This window comes from Nelumbo nucifera, chromosome 3 (assembly GCF_055504915.1).
Source record: "Nelumbo nucifera cultivar China Antique chromosome 3, China Antique-T2T, whole genome shotgun sequence".
Classification (NCBI taxonomy): domain Eukaryota; kingdom Viridiplantae; phylum Streptophyta; class Magnoliopsida; order Proteales; family Nelumbonaceae; genus Nelumbo; species Nelumbo nucifera.
Genome location: NC_142651.1, coordinates 76355567 through 76376774, shown reverse-complemented (window position 1 = coordinate 76376774; position 21208 = coordinate 76355567). Strand labels below are relative to the sequence as shown.

Sequence of the window (21208 nt, the reverse complement as noted above, 5' to 3'; positions counted from 1 at the left end):
ATGGAATGGTTCTTATTTTTCTTCCTCTGTAAACCTAACACTACAATGCTTCTTGAGCCTAAAACCTATAATACACACGTTCATGACATGATCAAACCCTCTTGATAGCCTTATAATTCAAACCCATGCCACTTTATCAATTATAACCCAAAATTTCCTTATTTACCCCTATATCAAACCAATATTGCATTCCGAGCCGGTTGAAATACCCACATCAAATGTCACTCCTCCAAACCATACTGTCACCTTCCTACATCTCTCAATCAAACTTCCGTCAAATGTTAGCCCCCAAATACCCATTTTATCCATTATACAAAGAAGATTCCTAATTGACCACTTTCATCACTCATCACTCTCAAAATCATAAATCTTCATCGTTTCACCTTTATCAAGACAATCAAACCTTATCATCACCTTCTTAAACCTCTCGATCAACCCTCATCAAATTTAGCCCCAAAATACCTATTTTATCACTTGTACAAAGAAGATTATGATTCGATCATTTTTGTCACCTACCACTTTCAAAATCATATATCTCCATTGCACCTCCTCTCCCAAGACCTATAAACCATACCAACACCTTATTAAACCTCATGATTACCTCCCATTGAATTTCAGACCTCAAATACCCATTTTGCCCTCCCATTAAGAAAGATTTTGATTTGATGACTATCATTACTTGTTATCTTATAAATCACATATTCTTATTATGACACACCTCCAAGACTGCCAAACCTCATTATCGCCTTCTTTGGACCCATTACAACCCCTATGACGAATTTCATTACAACATTCCCTTATTTACCTCCGTTGTCATATAAAGACTTCATTTTGAGCCTCCTCATTAGTTGAACCACCTGTACTCCGATTTCTCCTAATTCAAACACATTTAAACCATTCAAACCTCTTCATCTAGGACATTTAGAAGCCTAATCCTACAAAATTTTAATTCAAAATTCCTCGATCTATCCATCTATTAAATATTTCATTATGGGCTTTCTTGTACATTAGGATGCTTGTTGGCGTGTTGTCATTGGCACCCAAAAATAAAACCTATACTCGTAAAAATTAAATGCAGTAACGTGAGTAAGGATCATTCCCAGAGAGAATATCTAACCTAAATTATGTGTTGTGTGAACAAAGGTGGAGGGGGGTTGTATGCAATGAACCATAATTAAAAAGAAAGAAAATCAAAATTAAAAAAAAAAAAACAGAATTGAAAAGAACGAAATTCGAATAGGAAACAAGGCAATTCAGAGTGTTGAAATTAATCAAAAGAACGAGTCTTGGTCTAGGATAACATCCACCATCTGAATTTCACTACTGCTCATCGATGCAAAAATAAATCAATTTAGACTTTGAATATTCATCGTAGGAATTGGTTTCCTGTATCTCCGTACCATAGTTAATCAGAAAACAAACGATCCTCTTAACCCTTATTACTGAACAACCCTTACACAAGCGTTAAAGATTTAATCTAGCAATAGCCTTAAGCATTAGAGATCGATGAAGCTAAACGACACAAGCACAAGCAGAAGCGGTTGCATTTAATTTAGTCGAGTGTTCTTCCTAAGATCTAATGATTTCTGACGCAGTAAATCATTAAACCATAGTTGCTTCGCAGATTAGAGGGATCAAACAATTATGGATTTGATATCTAATCCAATAGTAGATTGTAACGAATAATAAACTAGTAGGCCTCCTAGCAATCAGACAAAACAATCATGAACAAGAACATAGAAGAATATTCGATATTCAAAGCATAAATCAAACAATAAAAATCAAATTAAATCTCACAGTTGGTGGATTCAGAGGCTTATGTTTCCTTCGACCAAGTATTAGAGTTTAGCCACGCATGGTCATGGTGAAAACTCAAGAAAAATCAGAGAATAGAGAAGAGAAGAGAATAGAGGATCCGTTGCTCCAAATCTGCTTTCTTTCTCCCTTGCTTGCTGAGTTTTTGTCTCCAAGGTTAAGTGATGCTTGAGTGCTAGTCTGCCCCCCTTTATATAGCCTTTGGGGGAGACGCTGTTTCCAACTCCTTTTTGGAGTTCTTTCTAAAAAATAGAAAGTCCTATTTCCTAATGGGATAATGATTAATTCATATCTAATCTTATCATTATCTCTAAACAGAAATCCTTAACTAAGATGGACTCTAACTCTTTCTTTCTTTTTTCTTTGTAGAAATACAGCAAGAATTTGAATCTAATAAGACTCTTTGATGATTCAGCCTCTATCTCAGCCGAATCCTACACTCTCTTGCATGTTGAACTCGTGATGGGCTTTTTCAGCGATCTGGGCTTTGTTGCAGGCTTCTTTCGACCCAAATCGTGGTTTCCAATGTAGTTGTAGAGACTTCGGCCCAGATTTTAACATCGATTCATTCCATATCTATCAAAACTCAAAACATGAAAGTTTTATAGTTTTTCCTTATCTTTTCAACGCATTTTGAATCATCTAATTGGAGTCCGGATAGGAGAGCTATGCCCAAATTACCATGCGGCACCAAAACTATGCAAAATTATCCGATTAGCCTTGTTTTTCACCTAACGCCTCCTTTCGTGCCCTAAATCGAAATATAAGAATAGTGAGTCCAATTAGGCACTAAATAAGTATAAAAGACTAAATGTTAAGGGATAAAAATATGATAATTTTCATTCTCATCACTTGTACATCCAATCCCCTTTGATCTGAGAATGTTTGGACCAATCAAACCTCTCCAATTCATCTAGGACATTCAAAAACCTCATCTTACAAAATTCAAACTCAAAATTCATCAATATGCCCATCTATCAAACAAAGATTCCATTCCTAGCCTTTTTATTGGTCGAATCACCCATACCTTGAACTTCCTTAATTTGAACACATTTGAACCAATCAAACCCTATTAATTTGTCCAAAACCCTCATGAACCTAACCCAATTAAGTTTTAGATCAAAACTACCTCATTTGCCCCTCCATCAAACGAGGATTCCATTATAGGCTTCCTTGTAAATCGAAATGCTCATACCTCTGATTCCACTAATCCATACACATTTGAATTAACCAAACCACACTTATTTGCCAATCCATTTAGATAAGGGTAAATTTCTTAAACTACTCTTGTGATTTAGCCAATTAAATAAGTATACCCTTAATGTTTGTTTATTATCTAATGCTCCCCCTACTGTTTCTAACAATTGACTAGTTTTACACTTATCGTTAATATTTTGTCAAAACTCGTATACATGTGACATATAATATTTTATTTAAACCCAATTTGCGATAGTTATAACCCCCTCTACCTCCGCCCCCCTCTCTCTATCTCCTTCTTATTCCCCATCGTTCTTTCTCTAATTGATGAAAAATTAGAAGAGGACTTGTCTCCATCATAAGAGTCCTACAAAGGGCTTTTGTACATAGTAAACAGGTTTCTTTGGAGACCTTGATGTTGAAGAAGGGGCTAAACTCGCAACATCGTAGATGAACTTCACATGCATCATCTTTGAAGTTTGATTAACACATTAATACATGATTAAATTCTGCTATGATTCTCTCATTACAATAAGTAGCAAATCAATGATTATTCAAAGGGATTGTTAGAAGAAGACTGGTGGTGATTTCTCTTAGCATTGGTCAACCGATGGTGATTTCTCTCAACAATGGCTAACTTCATTGTCTTAAACCTAAAGAGGAATACAGAGTGGTGATGATTTCTCTCCACCTTTGTCTTTGTCTCTATCTCCTCCAGCTTCCTTCCTCTACCATGAAAACCTTATCAATTGTTGGAATCTCATCGCCTCATCTTCCTTGCATCCTAGCATCTCACTTTTTATTGCCATTCAAACCAAATCACCAATGTCGTTGTAACTTCTAGGGGCAGTGGTTCTCCTTTCTTGAACCAAGTTACCAAAAATTCCCTACTTTGATTGGACACAAGTTGTTGAGTCTAACTCTAGTAAAGGGTTGGAAAACCCTAGAAGAAGAACCATGGGAACTTCGAATTTGATTTAAGGGCAAAATAGACATTTCAACCCTTTTGTCAATATTTTAATAGTAGTGGTAATTTTCCGAAATAATAGGGATAGCATTAGACAATAGTGAAACAGTAGGGGTATACTTAATTAGCTAAATCATAAGGGTAGTTTACGAAATTTACCCTTTAGATAAATATCTCATTTTTGGGCTTTCCCTATGATGGAATGCTTGTACCTTAATGGTTCTTTTGGTTGCTGAGAAACAATGAGATGAGAAGTGATGGGATGGGAAAGGATGGGACAAGAAGAGAAAATTTATTTTCTCATTTTGGCATTCCATTGTTTGATTGATGAGAATGGAAATTTACAACTACTTCATCCTCTTCATCTTAGGCTGCGCCGACTTTTTGAGATATGGTCTGCTTGTATCTCTACAACTTGGTTCCACACCAGTAGTGGTGGTTTCTTCAGCAAGAATAGCAATGAAGGTCATGAATGAAGTCGATTTCTCAATTGATCAAGTCGATTTCTCAAGGATATTTTTCAACTAATCAAAATATCTCTCCTCTTTTTCCTCCTCTCTGTCTTTCTGTTTTTTCCTCTTCTTCATCTTTTTCTTCGATTGCCTCCACTACTTGAACCAGAGGTAAGCGACCGTTTTGAGTGTGCCTCCACTGTACCTCTGACGTCGTTGACGAGACGACGCTGTTGCTATTTTAGTGCACCTCCACTGAACCTCTGACGCCATCAACGAGCTGACGATGCTGCTACTATTTCAATGCAACCATTTTAGTGCATCGCCACTGGACCTCTTTTTTTGCGTGTGGTTTCCTTTCTCATTGGGGTCGCACTGTTTCAGTGTGACCCTACGTTCCAAGTTTTAAGAAACCGCATGTCGCTATTTCTCAGTCCATCTCACAAAACAAACGAATGAAAATAGGAATCTAAAGAGAATATTCCCATTTTCTCTTCTTGGTTACACCAACCAAACTAACTGTAATTTCACTCAATCCAAACATGTTTGAACCAATTCATCTAGAACATTCATAAAACTTGATCTTATAAAATTCTTACTCAAAATTCTCCCATATGCAGACCCATGAGACGAAGATTCTATTTATAGGCTTTTTTGTAAGCTAAAAAGATCATACCGCAAATTCCCTTGATCTATGTCTAATTACTAAAACTAATTGACCCAAAATTAGGAATGGCAATGAGACGGGTTTGGGGCGGGGATTACATTCCCCATCCCCGATCCCGACCCCCAAATCACCCTCCATTCCCGTCCCTGATCCCTAGCGGGGAAAGGAATCCCCCCTCCATTCTCGACCCCGACGGGGATGAATTCCCCGTCAGAGACTCGAATCCCTGATAGACTGAGAGGTTGAGACAGAGAGAATGAGAGATTGAGACTGAGAGAGAGAAAGAGAGAGAGGACCGTTGGGAGAGTTAAGATCGGCGACGAGAAAGAGTCTGACGGGCGATGACGGTCAGCGACGATAGGCGAAGGTTAGAAGGACTGACGACTGAAACTCTTCTTTATCTATTCTCTATCACTCGAGAAGGCACGAAGCTAGGGTTCTAAATCTTCTATGGCGATGGCGGTTGGCGAATCGACGACAAAGAATCGAAGATGAAGGAAGGCGAATCGACGAAGCTGTTCGAGAGACAAATGAGTTGAGAGTTCTCAACTTCTCCCTTCTCTCTGTCATGGGTTTTAGACTTTAATTTAGTATTTTACACTTTTACCTTTTTTTAAGTTTTAATAATTAATATTTTAAAAACAAATAATATTATATATATATATATATTAATATATATATATATATATATTAATCAGGGACGGGTTGGGGCGGGAATTGCATTCCCCGTCCCCGTCCTTGTCCCCAATCGGGGATTCAGGGGTAGCCCCATCCCCGACACCAACCCCGCCAAGTTACCCCCCCATCCTCCGATCCCATCGGGTCTGGGAGCCCGGGTACCCGTCGGGGGACCGGGAAAATTGCCACCCGTACCCAAAATGCTGAAAAACCTTATTCTTGGAACTTCCACTAAAAAAATATCCTATTTTATCCCATCAACTAAAAATTCCATTTCAAAAAATCTGATTCGATCGCATACGCATATACTATATCTGTACACTTTCACTGCGATATGCCGTTTAATTTTATAAAGTTACGAAACTACCCCTATACCCTAATATAAATTATCCCCTCTTCATCGTCTTCTCCGTCCGAGCCTCCAGCAAACAGCGGCTGGTAGAGTTTTCCCTATTCTCTTCACATCTCCAGCCATTTTTAACCATCTCTCGGGTCCCCCTGTTGTAGCGACACACGAGTCCCGAGGTATGAAAGGCTAAAGAGCATCTATTTGTTTTAGTTTCTTTTGTGTTGTACTTTAATTAATAATAAGTTGGCATTTACATGTTCGTTCTTGTTTAGTTTTAAATTCCTGAATCTGGACTAGATACAGGGTGGTCTCAGGCCTGACCGATCGAGACTGTTAGGTGCTTGGCCAGTTAATGCCAAGTGCAGAACCCCCAGCCTCTCGCCCAAACCCCTTTTATTAATTCAGGTTGTTTATTGCCAAGTGCTTGGCTGGTTAAAACCTGCTAATCTCCGTTAGTTTCCATCATTGCAACATTTGCTATTCTATGAATTTGTTTGATTTTCAGTTTTCTTTTATTCGTCCCTTTTCTTTTGGTTACGATTTCTGGTTATCTCAATCTAATTTAATTTTCACTAAGACCAACTTAGTCTCTGTAGCCGTGGTTCGCATATTTGTTGGAATTAATTAACATCCTTCCCCCCATTTTTCTCTCAATTCACATTTTGCTACAGTTTGCTAATTTACTTGACCATTAGTATCTTTAGTTGAACCAATCAGTACGATTTATCGTTAGATTGCTCTTCTCTTTCTAATTAGTCCAACTGATATTTGTCTGCCTCTTCATGATCAATATTCCTTAAATTGGAAGGATCTTTTGCTATTTTCATTGCCCTTGATATTTGTTAGTAGCTATATGCTAGATCATATTCCGCGTTATTGTTTGTTCTTGTTAATGATTAATTCAAACAACATTGTCTTCTCTTTGAGACTATGTGAGTTTTATCTTATATTCATATTAAGGATTTTTGTTCTCTTTACATCATCGTGCAAGTCTGTTTATCCCACCAAGTAATTACCACCCTATGTTATCTAACTTATTTTTGATATGATTTAGTAATTCTATTCTTTTGATTAGATATTTCTAATCTAATGCGATTGAATAGTCTTTTCTCACGTTAGTGATCAATTCTCCTTTTTAGGTTAAGTGTCATTTACTTTATGCGATGGAAAACTCTCTTCTGTTGTTGGATGACTCTATGATTGGGTTATGTCCTCCTTTTGATAGCATTCTTTTTTTTTTTATAATTATTTGGACCACTCTTATTATTATGTTATTAAATAAATTGTGACCTTGGTTTGTTCTTTCTTAGATCCATGAACGGGTTCTTATTTTATGTAAATAGATGCTTCTCTTTTTATGCTATAGATAATTCTCATTGAATGTTGATGTTTACGTCCCTCTTAGGTCATTAACTTTCTTGATTGCTCTTGGTGTTGTGTTCATTGAATTGTAGCTCTATGTGGTTCAATGCTCCTCATTAGTTTGTTTATGCTTGGTGATTGTTCTTGCTTTGAGAATGCCTGTGTGGGCTCCACCTATTTGAAATGGAAGAGGGGTGCCTGGTGCCTAACCCCTTTTACACGGACTGGTTGGACCATTACCTTAAGGTTTGGAGTTGTTTCCAACACTCATGGTATGTATATTACAAGGTTCAAATCAGTCCAAGTGAGTTGTTTCCAACACTCATGGTATGTATATTACAAGGTTCAAAATTTTGATATGTGTCAGGCCGTATCGGCCCATACATATCATATCGTGTGCTTCCCGATATGCCCTTCCAAGGGGTGTTTTGGTGTCTAACCCAGTTCAGGGGGGTATAGATGGGCCTTAAACCGACTCCTCTGGACTAGGTTGGATAAAAATTAAAAAAAGGGACACGAGCCTTGATACATTCTGATATGCCCCTAACAGCGTATTGGACTGTATCGATATTTTGAACCTTGGTTTATTGGTGCTTTGTTAAATGTACTTGTAATTAGACTTGGGATTTGGAAATATAATTTTGTGGGCCCTTCTATAATTTTGTCTTTTGTTTTTGTAAGTTGTTTCATTTATATTTGATTCTCCTTATGTGATATGATTTTTATTGTTAATTTGCATAGTATTTTTTATTTTCTTCTTTGTTGTATTTTAGTTCTATGATTGAAGAGGATCATCTGATGAGAAAACTGCAACAATATGATACTTAATGATTCATTGTATTTAAGTCTCTGATGATTCATATCTTCACCCCATAGAGTCCTCTTTTGTTTTACTTAATTTACTCTCTTATATATTCCTTCGATTTCTGAAGGTGATGATGAACAAACTTTTATCTGACTTGTGACCCATTACCACCTTCTGCTAGCACTCGTCTTTAAAAGTTAATCAAGTTTGCTTTCTTCTTTTTTTCTATTTTATTCTCTTTAAGTTGTTTCATAATTGTTGCAATTGTAAGCTCTTCTTATTCCAATATTTTGCTAGAGTTTCTTTATTCCCATTTCTTTGGCCTGATTGATTTCTAGAAAAAATGCCTTGGTGTTTTCAATGGTAAATATTTGTGGAATTTATTTATCAAATCTGCTATGTTTTTTATTATTCTTTAATAGCCAATAAATGCTTTTTAGTGATGTCTTTAATTTGCAATCGTAGTAGAATCTTAATGTGTACTTGCTGCATTATTTGTTGCTATACAGTACTTCTGAGTACTGATGAGAAATTGGAACATAATGTTGTACTACCCTTTAGCTCCTTCCTCTTGTGCTTTTTACAATGTTGTTTTCTGTTTTGTCAAGTTGTCTCATTTTGTTTAATTTCTCCTAACTTGTGTTATTAATCTGATCATTGTTATGGACTTTTTGGTTTGCAGTTGGAATTGGTATCAGAATTGGAATGGTCTATTCCCTCCCCCTGTTTGGTTAAAATGCTAGTTGGAATCAGCTGGAATGGATTATATTTCCAAGAGAGGGGGAGGGAATGGTCATTTCCTAAACAGTTAAATCTGCTATGCCATTCCACCAAGAATGGGAATGGGATTTTGATACTCTCCAACCAAATGTTGGAAACTTGGAATTGGAACAGACCATTCTGACTTTGACTTCAGACCCTTAGTCCCATGAATCAAAGGGACCCTTGTTCTTTTTCTTCAATTTATTGAAAAAGTAATTATTCTGTCGGTGTAGATGACGAGAAATCTTTTTGGTCTGTGTTTCTGAATTAACTGTGACTGACAAGCCATTACCAATCTCTGATCTCCCTAACACTAGAATCAAACTATGTTACATTCTCTTGAGAAAATTGAAATTCTATCTTAGTCATTGAATTTATTAATCTTTTTGTTTGAATCCTGAATGAAGGAGCTAATCTACAGGTGGAGATGATGAGTAATCTTTTTGGTCTGTGTTTCTGATTTAATAACCTTGACTGACAAACCATTACCAACCTCTGATCTCCCTTGGACCTACAGCCAAATATACTAGCTTCTATTAAAAACTGAATTCTATTTTGTCACTTGTCATTGTGTTTAATGTTCTATAATTCCTTTTTTTTTGCTTTCTTCAATAAAGGATTTGATCTGTGGGAGGAGATGATGAGTAATCTTTTTGGTCCATGTTTCAGAATTTACCTTGACTGACAAACCATTACCAATCTCTGGTCTCCCTCAGGGCTGTATCCAAACATGGCATCTTCTATTAAAAAACTGATTTTTTGTTTGTTTTGCCTCAATACTATGATTCTGAGTCTCTTTTTTAATGAAATGTCCTAATTCTCATTGTGTTGTGCCAATTGATTCAAACTTTATTCTCTTTTTTTTTCTCAATTTTTTGGTAAATACCTAATTTTGGAGTCTTGTGTTAAGGGTGGGTACTGGAGATGAGTTGTCTCTTTGATCTGTGTTTCTGAATTATCTGTGACTGACAAACCATTATCAATGTCTAATCTCCCTCAGACCTGAAGCCAAACGTGCCATATTCTATAAACAACTGATTCTATTTTTTTGTTTCAATACCATGATTTGGATTTCAATTTTTTAATTGAATTTCCTAATTCTATTTTCTTTCTCTCCATTGATTTTAAAAGAATCTGTTTTGACGCATTTGTTTTTTCTCAGTTTCTTGGTAAACACGTAGTTTAGGTTGTTGTGGTAGATGTTCTGTAAGTGTTTGGGCTTGTTTAGATTGACCTTGATTATTGCTAATGCCACTATTGGTGGTTGGGTGTTTGCATAGAAATCTGCCATACAAATCATGATTGAGATGTTTTTAAAAAATTGAATTTTCCAACTAGATCCATTGCCGATCTTTTCCCTAAGCTATCTGGGGTCTTGAAATGGTTGGGAAGTCCTTGATTGGACATTATTTTTGTTTTTGATGGTCAGTGAGCTAATTGGGTACATTTGGGCTCACAGTTGAGGCTAATTCATGATTCTTGGTTTGTACTTTGTTTGAACCTAGGTGCCCCTCCCTATGTTTAGGATGTCTTCTGTTACAAAATAAGTATCAAACAGTGTTTTAAAAGGCATGGGAGTTGTACGCTTGGAGGAGGCGAGGCACCCCCAAATGCCCTGAGGAACAGGCCAGAGGTGCTGACACCTCTAAGGCAAACACTTCATACGCTTTTTTGTTTCAATACCATGATTCTGCTTTTTAATTTTTTTATGAAATTTCTCAATTCTCATTTCTTTCTGTCTATTTATTTTGGAAAATTTGTTTTGACATATTTGTTTTTTCTCAATTTCTTGGTAAACAGATAGTTTGGGTTGTTGGGGTTGATGTCTTGTAAGTTTTGGGGAGGGGAGTTGTTGCTTGCTTTGATTGACCTTTGATTATTGCTAATGCCACTGTTGGTCTGGTGTTGCCATAGAAATCTAGCCATACAAATGATGGATGTGATGTTTTTTTTTTGCTTCAGATGGATGGGATGTTTTTAAACAATTTGAATGCATCTTCCCTATCTAGGTCCATTGCCAATGTTTTCCCTGGCCATTTGGGGTCTTGAAACGGGTGGGCAAGTCCTTGATTGGACTTTTTACATTGTTTTTGATGATCAGTGAGCTCATTGGATATGTTTGGGCTCACTGGTGAGGCTAATTCCTGATTCTTGGTCTGTACTCCGATTGAACTTAGGTGCTCCTCCCTATGTTTAGGATGTCTTCTGTTACTAAATATGTATCAAATATGCATTGCTGAACAAAAGTGATATTAAATGTAGATACCCATAAAAAGCATCAAACATAGATTTATTTTTTCCTTATTTATAATTTGTTGGTATATTTATGTGAATGCCTCCACTTGCTTTATTCTAATGCATGTGTAGTAATTCTTTAAGAAGAACCAATGCCTAGTTCTTGGATTGGCAATTAATTAAAACTTCAACATTTTATTCTTTTTCAATACTCTACATAAAGCTCATCTTTTGTTTTGTTGTGCTTGTAGTAAATCATTTAAAGCCTGTTGAAGCCATGGCAGTTGCCTTCTACAACCTTAACGTGGAGTCTGGCATAAAGAAACTTGATGAGTATCTCCTGACTAGGAGTTACATTACTGGGTATATCATTTTGCATTAAAATTTCCATGTTTCTTGGTTTTCTTTGGTTTCATCATTCAATATCCTATTTTCCCCTCTTAATCCTAGGTACCAGGCTTCAAAGGATGATGTTACTGTCTATTCTGCTCTTTCAAAAGCTCCTTCGTCTGAATATGTGAATGTTTGTAGGTGGTACCACCACATAGATGCTCTTTTAAGACTTTCGTAAGTCCAGCTATAACACAGTCCTTTTCATATTTTCATTTGCCATTTCTCTGAGGTTTTTAAAGTTCTTCAATTTGACTACAGTGGTGTTTCTGGGGAGGGCCAGGGAGTTAAAGTGGAAGGATCAGCTTCCATTACAGAGGAGGTCATTGCAACTCCTCCTGTGGCTGACACAAAGGTGAGATTAGACCTTTTCTTTGTTGGCTCATTTTTTTATACATGGGAATATACTCAGAATTTCATTTGTCCTTTTGTCTGTATCTAATTACTTGTTTATTTATAATCTATTGTAATGTTGGATGGTTTTTATTGGCATAAAACATGTTAGGTTGTTAGTGTTAGCATTGATTTCTAAAAGTAACAGTTAAGGAAATATGAGCATTTAGTGTTTTAAGAGTTTCAAATCCTTATTACATTCAATGGTTCAAAAGTGTGAAATATGGAATTCTTTGTTCTGCTACTTACTTTCTTTTTCTACTAAACTATATTATAAATTCTACCCAAAAACATATTTTAAGAATACTAAGCATTAATCGGAAATTTGAGTTTCAGGCATCAGCTGCTGAGGATGATGATGATGATGATGTTGATTTATTTGGTGAAGAGACTGAGGAAGAAAAGAAAGCTGCTGAAGAACGTGCTGCTGCCATGAAAGCATCAGGCAAAAAGAAAGAGTGTGAGTTTCTGCTTTCTTTTACATAAAGAACTGTGATATTTTGTCATGTGTCGTATTTAAATAACTAAGATTCTTTTCCTTTTTTCTCAAAGTTCCTAAGTTGTGTTAGATATCCAATATTCATCTTAACGGACAATCTTTGGTGCTCTTTTTGGAAATTGGCAATATAGAATTTCAAATCATTTTGCACGTTTTGTTTTATTTTCTCTGTATTGAGCTTTATTAATATTTTGGTCTTTTTCTTCTAGCTGGAAAATCCTCTGTTTTGTTGGATGTGAAGCCCTGGGATGATGAGACGGACATGAAAAAGCTTGAAGAAGCAGTGAGAAGTGTTCAGATGGAAGGCTTGGTTTGGGGAGCCTGTGAGTGCCCCACTTCAAACTTTTTGCACGTTTACCATTCAGTAATCAACTCGTCAAACCAAGTTAGAGAGTGAAAATATATTTGGATGTTCATGACTTGTATTCTGGTAATTTCAGCTAAGCTTGTACCTGTTGGATATGGTATAAAGAAAATGCAAATCATGATGACAATTGTGGATGATTTGGTATCCATTGATAACCTTATTGAGGATTACCTAACTGCTGAACCAGCAAATGAGTACATTCAGAGTTGTGACATTGTAGCATTCAACAAGATCTGTAAGTTCAACTTCTAATCCTAGTATTGCTGTTATTAATATCAAGATGCTTCTGAGACAACATTGGGAAACTTTCAACGAATATCCTTCTTTCATTTGTTTTCTTACAGGGCAATGATATTGATCAATGTTTTGTGCATTTTTTGTTTTGCAGAGGGTGTTGGGTTTTCCTGTGTGTAGGAAACATTCGGTGGCTGCTACATCTTCAGTGGAAATTTATCTTTGAGGAGAGATGTTTTTCTATGTTATTATTTTTCGTTAAACTTCCTGTAAGACCTCCGAGTGAAACTAGTTTTGCACAATGAATTATCAAGTTTACCAATCTCTTCTTTTAGGGCTGTAATCAGCACAAGCCATCCTTCCATTTGTTTGTATTCTATGTAATGATGGTTTGAATGGCTATACGTTTATTCAAGAGTTGGAGAATTGCATTCAGTTTTGCCCTCCTTTATTTCCATGTCAGTAATATCATAATTCCCACTGTTGGTCAAGTTCAGATTATTATCACTCTAGCTTCTTTGCAGCATCGGTTCTACCAAATCCCATCTATGATCCAGTATCATTATCATCTTTCCTATTTTGATTCATCTGCTTCTTTCCTGAGAAAAGATTATGGCTGACCCTTTGGATGGAACTGTGTATCCATTCTCCAATAGCTTCTGTTTATGCCATTCTCTTCCATCTTCCACTGAGTCAAACCTCCGATACTTCTGACAATGCCTTCTGTGTTATTAGAAATCAACTTATTCTTTTTCTTCAAACCTCTACTATCCCTTTTCTTGTAATCTAAACAAGTCATTATTCATATTGACTGCCATCTTAAATATAATCTTACTCCATAGCCTTCAAATATTCATCAAACTGTACTCTTTGTCAAGAAACCCATAGGCCATCACTACCAGACCGATCCGTGTCCTCTGACAAAATATTCATAATTCTGCAACTGGATGTTCTCAAACTGAAAAAGTCCAATACGATTAGCCTTCGTGGTATTCAAGGCAAATATTGGAAATAGGTTTCGAGAAACCGGCAACCCAACTGTGGGGAAGAAGAATTCTGGAATTAATTTAAGAAGAAACCCGCTTCTCTCCGAACTAGATAATAGCTAAACCCACAAGTCCACTACTTGCGATTACCTCCATTATAACAGTTTAAGCAACAAAAGATGCAACATGACTCTGAGATGTGAACCTCTAACCCAACCACTTCCGTTTCAGAAAGAAATTCATCTATCCCCAATCTTAACCAAATTAAACCATTCTTCAACCGTTGGCATAACAAATTCGAAAAACTGAAACAGAGAACAAAGACTAGATACGCATATATACTGAATGGATAATAAAACGAGAAGACTTACAGAAGTTTGTTAGACCACTAGATGCATTCCACTCCGCAACTTCCACTAAAGCTCTTGTGCGGAGTCCTGCGGACAGTGGACAATGGACAGCAGATAGATAACGAATAGTGCTGGAGCTACTATATGCGTACGAAAAATCTAAGGTGATGAGTTTGAAACCCACGTGCTTTAGTTATCCATAGTTTAGCATTATTCATAATAGGTTTGGGTTGGTGCATCTATCTATATCTTGAAGCGTTGGGAGGGTGTAGGGTAGTCTTGTGAGGTATCTGTCTCTCCATTTTCTTCTTTATTCTCTCTTCTTCCACCTCTGTTTTTCTGGAAAATTACAAGAATGTCTGTCACAGATAAAGCTTCCATATAACTGCCTTTAAAATATTCAAAAATTACAACAATGCCATATATAAGACAATATATTACGATTATGACATCCTATATATAAAATGCCATTCCTCTTCTTTCTCAACTCTCTCTATCTCTATCTCTCCTACTCTCTATCTCAACTTTTGTTTTTTTATTTTATTATTATCTAAGCATTTATTTATTTAATAAAATTAAATACATTATTTATTTTAAAAATAAGTCAGTGAAATAAAAGGGATGTGACATTAAGAGATAGATTTCTATCTCAACTTTTATTTATTCATTTATTTATTTTATTATTATTATATAAACATTTATTTATTTACTAAAATTAAATAAATTATTTATTTTAATAAAATAAAAGAGATGTAACATTAAGATATAGATTTCAATAAATATTTATTTATTTATTTAGAAATAATTTACTACAAAAATATTCTCTCCCCTTGAGCCTAATATTTAGTGTTATCAACAGGTTGGGTCTGGTTCGAGATAGCCTATACCAATCCCATCCCAATAGACTTTTATTTATTTATTTAAGAAAAACTAGAGCTGAACCAATGGGTTGGGTCTATCCTCATGGAGCTAAATTAACTGAACATAATTATAATGGTTTTGGTTCCATGATTTTGTCTTGACTAATTATTGGATTGACTCTCATTCTTACTTGTCTAGAATTGATTGAGGTCTGGAACCAAACATTTTATGAAATATATAATTTTTATCTTGTATTTTTTATCATGTTTCATGTTTGAAATAGTAAATTTGATAAATAATAAATAAGATAATATTAGTTAAAAATATTTAACTTATTAACATAAAAATAAATTAGTATTATTTTGACTATTGTTTTCAATATAATGAGGTCTATGATTTGATCCCAATTAAATAATCGGTTCAAGACTGATTCTACATGGTTGTTTATTATTCATAATAATATAGTTATAGTTATTTTATTTTAAAAAATATAACCTAATTTATTATTGCATCTCCAAATAGGCATAAAAAAATTGTATTTCCAAATGACATTTCTTAAATTGTATCTCCCCTAGTCTTCGTTAACGCAAAGGATCTGAGTTGTGCATCCCTAAGTAAATACTTAGGGTCCGTATGGTTTGCAGTTGCAGAAATAAGAATCAGAATTGGAATGGTTCTTTCTAATTTTAGCTGTTATTGGGCAAAATTGGAATATGATTCCCATTCCGAGGGATGACAATCTCCCATTTGAGGGAATAGCCATTCCCGGACCACCCCTTAGGAATTAGAATCCCATTCCAGCCAATTAAAATAAGAAATAGGAAAATGACAACCCCCAACTCTTCTCTTTAGTTGATTCCAAGTTTCCAACCCTCCCTCCATCTCTCGTCCCTCCCTCCTTTGGTAGTGAGTTTTTAAAACTTATTGAGAAGGGTTACTGGGTTTCTTGTAAGGTTACTAGTTCCTAAACCTATTTTTTCCTCACTCAATGATTGAGAACTCTTTGATCGAAACACTCTAAAAGTTTGTAGCTAAATAGAGGAAGTTTTAGTTTGGTGTTTATAATTAGCTAATTTATATTTTTCTTTGGGCTTACAGGGCAGATAATCGGTTTATACTATTTGACTCTAACACATTTGAGAAGTAAAGAAGGGATATTAACTCTAACAATATTTAATTGGTGATTCTTCAAGTCTCTTTTTCTCGATAAAGTAGAGGATGTGTTGAATACGAAAAAAAATTTCATGCTATTGGAATGTAATCACACTATATCTTTGGTATGTTCAAAATTGTGATAAAACATGTATACACATCATATAGTTATTGATAAGCGGTAATTTGGTCCTCCGAATGACATTATGACACATGGCTTTCAAGTGAAACTTCGGCATTGAGTAAGCAGATCACCTTGGCAGGTTGGCTGGTAGCTCCTCACAGGGCTGACCTAAAAGTACATCGGCTTGGCCGATTTGAAGGACCTCCGAATAAGGAGCGACCTACCTTAGGGATCGACCGAGGTAAGAAAAGTACTATCGGTGACCTACAAGGCATGCTTGTTGACTTGTCACATAGATCCGTTGTCAGACTGAGTTCTCTAAATATTAATGAGTCGACCATTAGGCCAACCTACTCACATTACGCGCATTAGAGCCAACCGGATGGATCTTATCCCTCTGCATAGATTACGTAACTGACATCATTACTCTCCCGACTTAATGGAAACGACTCTGTGAGAACCTAAAACTTATTACGAAAAGGTCTTTGGGCACTTACACCTATATAAATGTCTCATTTCTACCTGAAGAGGTACGTGCGATTAAGCTCTCACACTCTCTAATCTCTTAAGGTCTCATTTCTACTTATATAAAGGTCTCATAGATTACGTAAAGACTTTTCGCTGACTTAAGCATTAAAGTGTCCATCCAAGGTAAAAGCAACCCGAGCATTCTAACTCTCTTTTGTAGAACCATGTAGCTCTGCCAACCTTAGCTTGGCCCAACTCAACTCGACCACCACATGAGAGCCGCCAAATCGTGCAACATCAGTTATGTTCAACAATAACTAGTCATTTGACACTTCTTGTAATTATGAATTAGATTCCATTTTGCTTTTAGGCATGTTGCTAGAAGTTTAACTATTAAGCTGCATTTGGAAATGATGCAAATAAGTGTGAGTGCAAATATGTAGAGTGCAAAGCGGTTCATATAAATTACAAAATTGGGTTAGTTTTGCACTGACAAATTTACCTTCTTACAAAGCAGACTTTTAGATGTAATGGATGCAAACATGAAATCCAATAAAGCACATGCTTTTTTTTTTTTTTTTTTTATCAAAGGCCCACTTGAATGCAAATTTATTTCTCTTTTGTTGATGTACTTTTACATCTTTTATCAATGTAAATATGCATTGGTCTGTCATTTGTCAATGCATAAATGTAATATTGCCAAACACAGGATAAAGTGAATCGAAATGCAAATTTACCTTGAACCGGGATTTTACACTCCATTTGCATTGTTTCCAAATGTAGCCTAATGAATTTAATGTTGGAACCATGTTCAAACAATTTTTATTAGGATTATATTTAATTATGTTAAATTTCTTTTGTTCTTTGAGATTTTATTTTTTTTGATAAGCTATTGTAGCATTTTTATTCAATTTTTGAAAGCTAATTCGACCAGAAAACTATAGGGAATCCAAGGCAACTTGTGCTTAGTTGGACTAGTATCAAGTTATGCATAGATCTGCTGTTGCTTGGATTCAGAATTTGAGTTGGATTTGTTTTTAGATTGATTGTTTTGTTTGTTGGCTTCCAATCAGATCCCTATCTGTTTTTCACCATTTTTTCTTTTTGCCCAGTAAGGTGAAGTTTCTGACGGTTACCTATTTCCCATTAGGAATCCAATATTCCAAATTTAACTAGAACTACACTGTCAAGGTGCTACATTGGTTGGCTGGTAAAGTTATGCAATTGGGTTTTTGCAACCTACACGGACCCAACACAATTCCATGGGCCATAAACTTGCACAAGTAAACCAAGCCTAATGAGTTATTGAATTAGGCCTAAAGCCCGTGAACATAAGCCCATTATAGCTATGCCAAGAATTTCAAATTGTGTGGATCAAGTGAGGCCTATAAGATAAGAAGATGATTCTCTTAACCAAATAAATCAAAGATTTGGTAGAGATTAAGAAAATATTTTATATTTGAATTTCTTTTCTTTGTTAGTAACTAGTAACTACTTCATTGTTCAGATGTTAACCACTCTTTTGAAAACTAATGAAAGTTGAGTTATTCTTACATTTTTTCTAGTTTGTATCAACACCCAATTTTTTCTCGGTTCCCTATCTAAGGTGTCAACACCTTAGATGCCGTCCCCTATCTAACCCATCACTTGATAAATTCCCCAAACCCCTAGGAAACCAAATACCAACTCAAATGACCTCAAATCCACAATTAGATTTGTGAGATTCCTTTTTGGCGATTTCAAGCACACCCCTTTTTCACACCACACCGGATACACGATTACACCTCATTATTTAAAATAAAATCCCAAGTTACCCTATCGCACCAAATTTCACCCTTAGACTTTAAGGTTTTTCCATCTGCTGAACAAAGATTCTATTTTGATGGATTTGATGCTACGATGCACATTGAGATTAAAACTTATGCTCTGTAGGGCTGATTCTATTTTGATGGATTTAATGTAGGGCCGGGCCCGCACCCCAGGCATAGATAAACCCAAGTCTGACCCTATAGGGGCCCGAGCTGGGCTTACGGGCTTTTCGGACCTAATGGGCGATAACCTTGAGCCTTTGACATGAAATAATAAATTTAATTATTTAAAATTTTAAATTAAATAATATGTAAATGTAATACATACAAAAAAATTGTACAAGCCAATATTAAGTTTGGCTTAGTTCGGCTTTAGACGTAGTTTGATTTAATTACTTATCCTTTTATAGATGAAGGCAAGAACTTCATTTTCATTCTTGAGCAATGTAGGATTTGGAACAATACTAATTAATTAGTGAAGCCATTGAGTGTTTTCCCAAGTCCCACATTGACACAAGTGTTGACACATGTGTTAACATGTTTCAATTCATAAATATTTATTTATATAATAAATAAAATTTTAAGTTTTTTACATTTAGTATAAATTTTTCTAACCCAACTCGAGAATGAATTTCCTGGTAGCTTGAAATCTAAAATTTCTGGATCGATCTTACATTAAATTAGACTAGATTTGAAGCCCAAATTTATTTCTGATCATACTTGATACAAAGTCCACAAAAGCAGCTCTAAGCGGTAGTTCACGCCCAATGTCATATTCGAATCAGCTTCCAACTAAAGATGGTGTAGTTGCAAAGCAAAGCCGATTCAGCAACACCCTTTTCTATAAAACTAATATCCAAACTGTCTTAGATGTATTGCAACAGTATAAGCATTAGTGTGTGTCTTAGGTTTTTGCTAAAACTTAGGGGTGAGCAAGACAACTCAAAAAAATAAAAAAAAAATCGAATCAAACCGATGAAATTGAACCAATCAGTTCGGTTTCAATTAACCAAAATAAAAAACCGGTGGTTAATTATTTTTAATATAATATTTTATTTTTATTATACATTAATTATTATCTATAATATTATGGAAATAAAAAAATCGAAAAACTAATGAACCAAACTGGTAGTTAATCGAACCGATTGACTAGTTAACTAATTGACTTCGATTTGATTTTGGTTATCAGTCTTCCAAAAACTAGTACCACTGGTTCAATTTAAAAAAAAAGGTCTATAGTTCAATTAACCGAACCTTGAGCACCTCTGCTAAATACATAGTAAAGGTTGACCAATTTCAGCCCCACCACAGCTGGTTCGAAATAAGGTTTGCTAAAGTAAAGGGAGAAGAGAAGAGAGTAAGAGAATGAAGGGAATATAGTGAGTTGTTCATCCCCTCTTTGTCCCTTATATAGAGAACCCTCCTTATCCTATTAGGAGCTTATCCAAATCAGATTTGGATATGAACTTTATCTCTAATTAGAAAAGCATTATCTTCTTAAGAGAATGGGTGCTCCATACGTAGATCCATAGCCAATTTCGATCCAAATCATACGACAACTTAAGTTATCATGTGATTACTTAACTAATCTCATTGGCAATAGGCCTTAGGTCCATTTTCTTTAATGGTTCACTAAAGTCTCATTGTTTGGTGTGGGACCCACAAAAGTCTCACATAAGTCCACAAGGGTTTAACCTTATCCTGCAAATAGGTTAGGCCGAATTCACTACCCAGGGGTAGTGAGCCCCTGATCCATTTAGCTTGGGCTTAGTTTGGGCCTAACATTTAAACATAAGAGATCATTGGATTCAATCACCCTATGAAGATCCAAGGATAATGAACTTATGTAAGATGAAACACATCAGGTAATCAACCCTATAATGGTTTCTTACACTTAACCTCTCGGCCCATAATTATAAAAAAACACTACTAATAGGGGATGACCTCTTCCCTGACTGTAAAATGTAGTGTCACACTCTCTATTCAAATGAATTCTTAAAACATTTTGTAAACTTTTTTCATAAAATAGTAATATAACATATAAATACATTTTGCAAATCAGATTTCAAATATAGTTGAAATCCAATTCCAGCAGCTTAGGTTTCTATTAGAGAGAGTATAAACCCTAATATTCATTGATTTCACTAGTTCACATATCAAAAGCAACTTAGTTCATAACCTAGTGCAATATCATAGTTAAGTCTGGAGTTAAGTGCAACTTTTCATTTTCGCCCATCTATCTCCAAGGTCTAAGGTATAACTGATCCAAGTTCAATGCTTCTCCAAA

The 21208-nt window shown here is 35.5% G+C and overlaps 1 protein-coding gene and 1 non-coding gene across 2 annotated transcripts; both read left to right on the top strand.

Moving 5' to 3' along the window:
* Positions 1 to 6191: 6191 nt before the first annotated feature.
* On the top strand, positions 6192 to 13607 carry LOC104610217 (elongation factor 1-delta-like). The gene is made up of 8 exons (XM_010276728.3): positions 6192 to 6301; positions 11541 to 11652; positions 11740 to 11856; positions 11941 to 12034; positions 12409 to 12532; positions 12781 to 12894; positions 13012 to 13173; positions 13327 to 13607. Coding segments are annotated over exons 2-8 (699 nt in total). The 5' UTR covers positions 6192 to 6301; positions 11541 to 11566; the 3' UTR covers positions 13329 to 13607.
* Positions 8276 to 8345, top strand: LOC148801379 (small nucleolar RNA Z199). Its single transcript, XR_016085075.1, has one exon. It is a non-coding gene; the product is annotated as a small nucleolar RNA Z199 (small nucleolar RNA).
* Positions 13608 to 21208: the final 7601 nt, after the last annotated feature.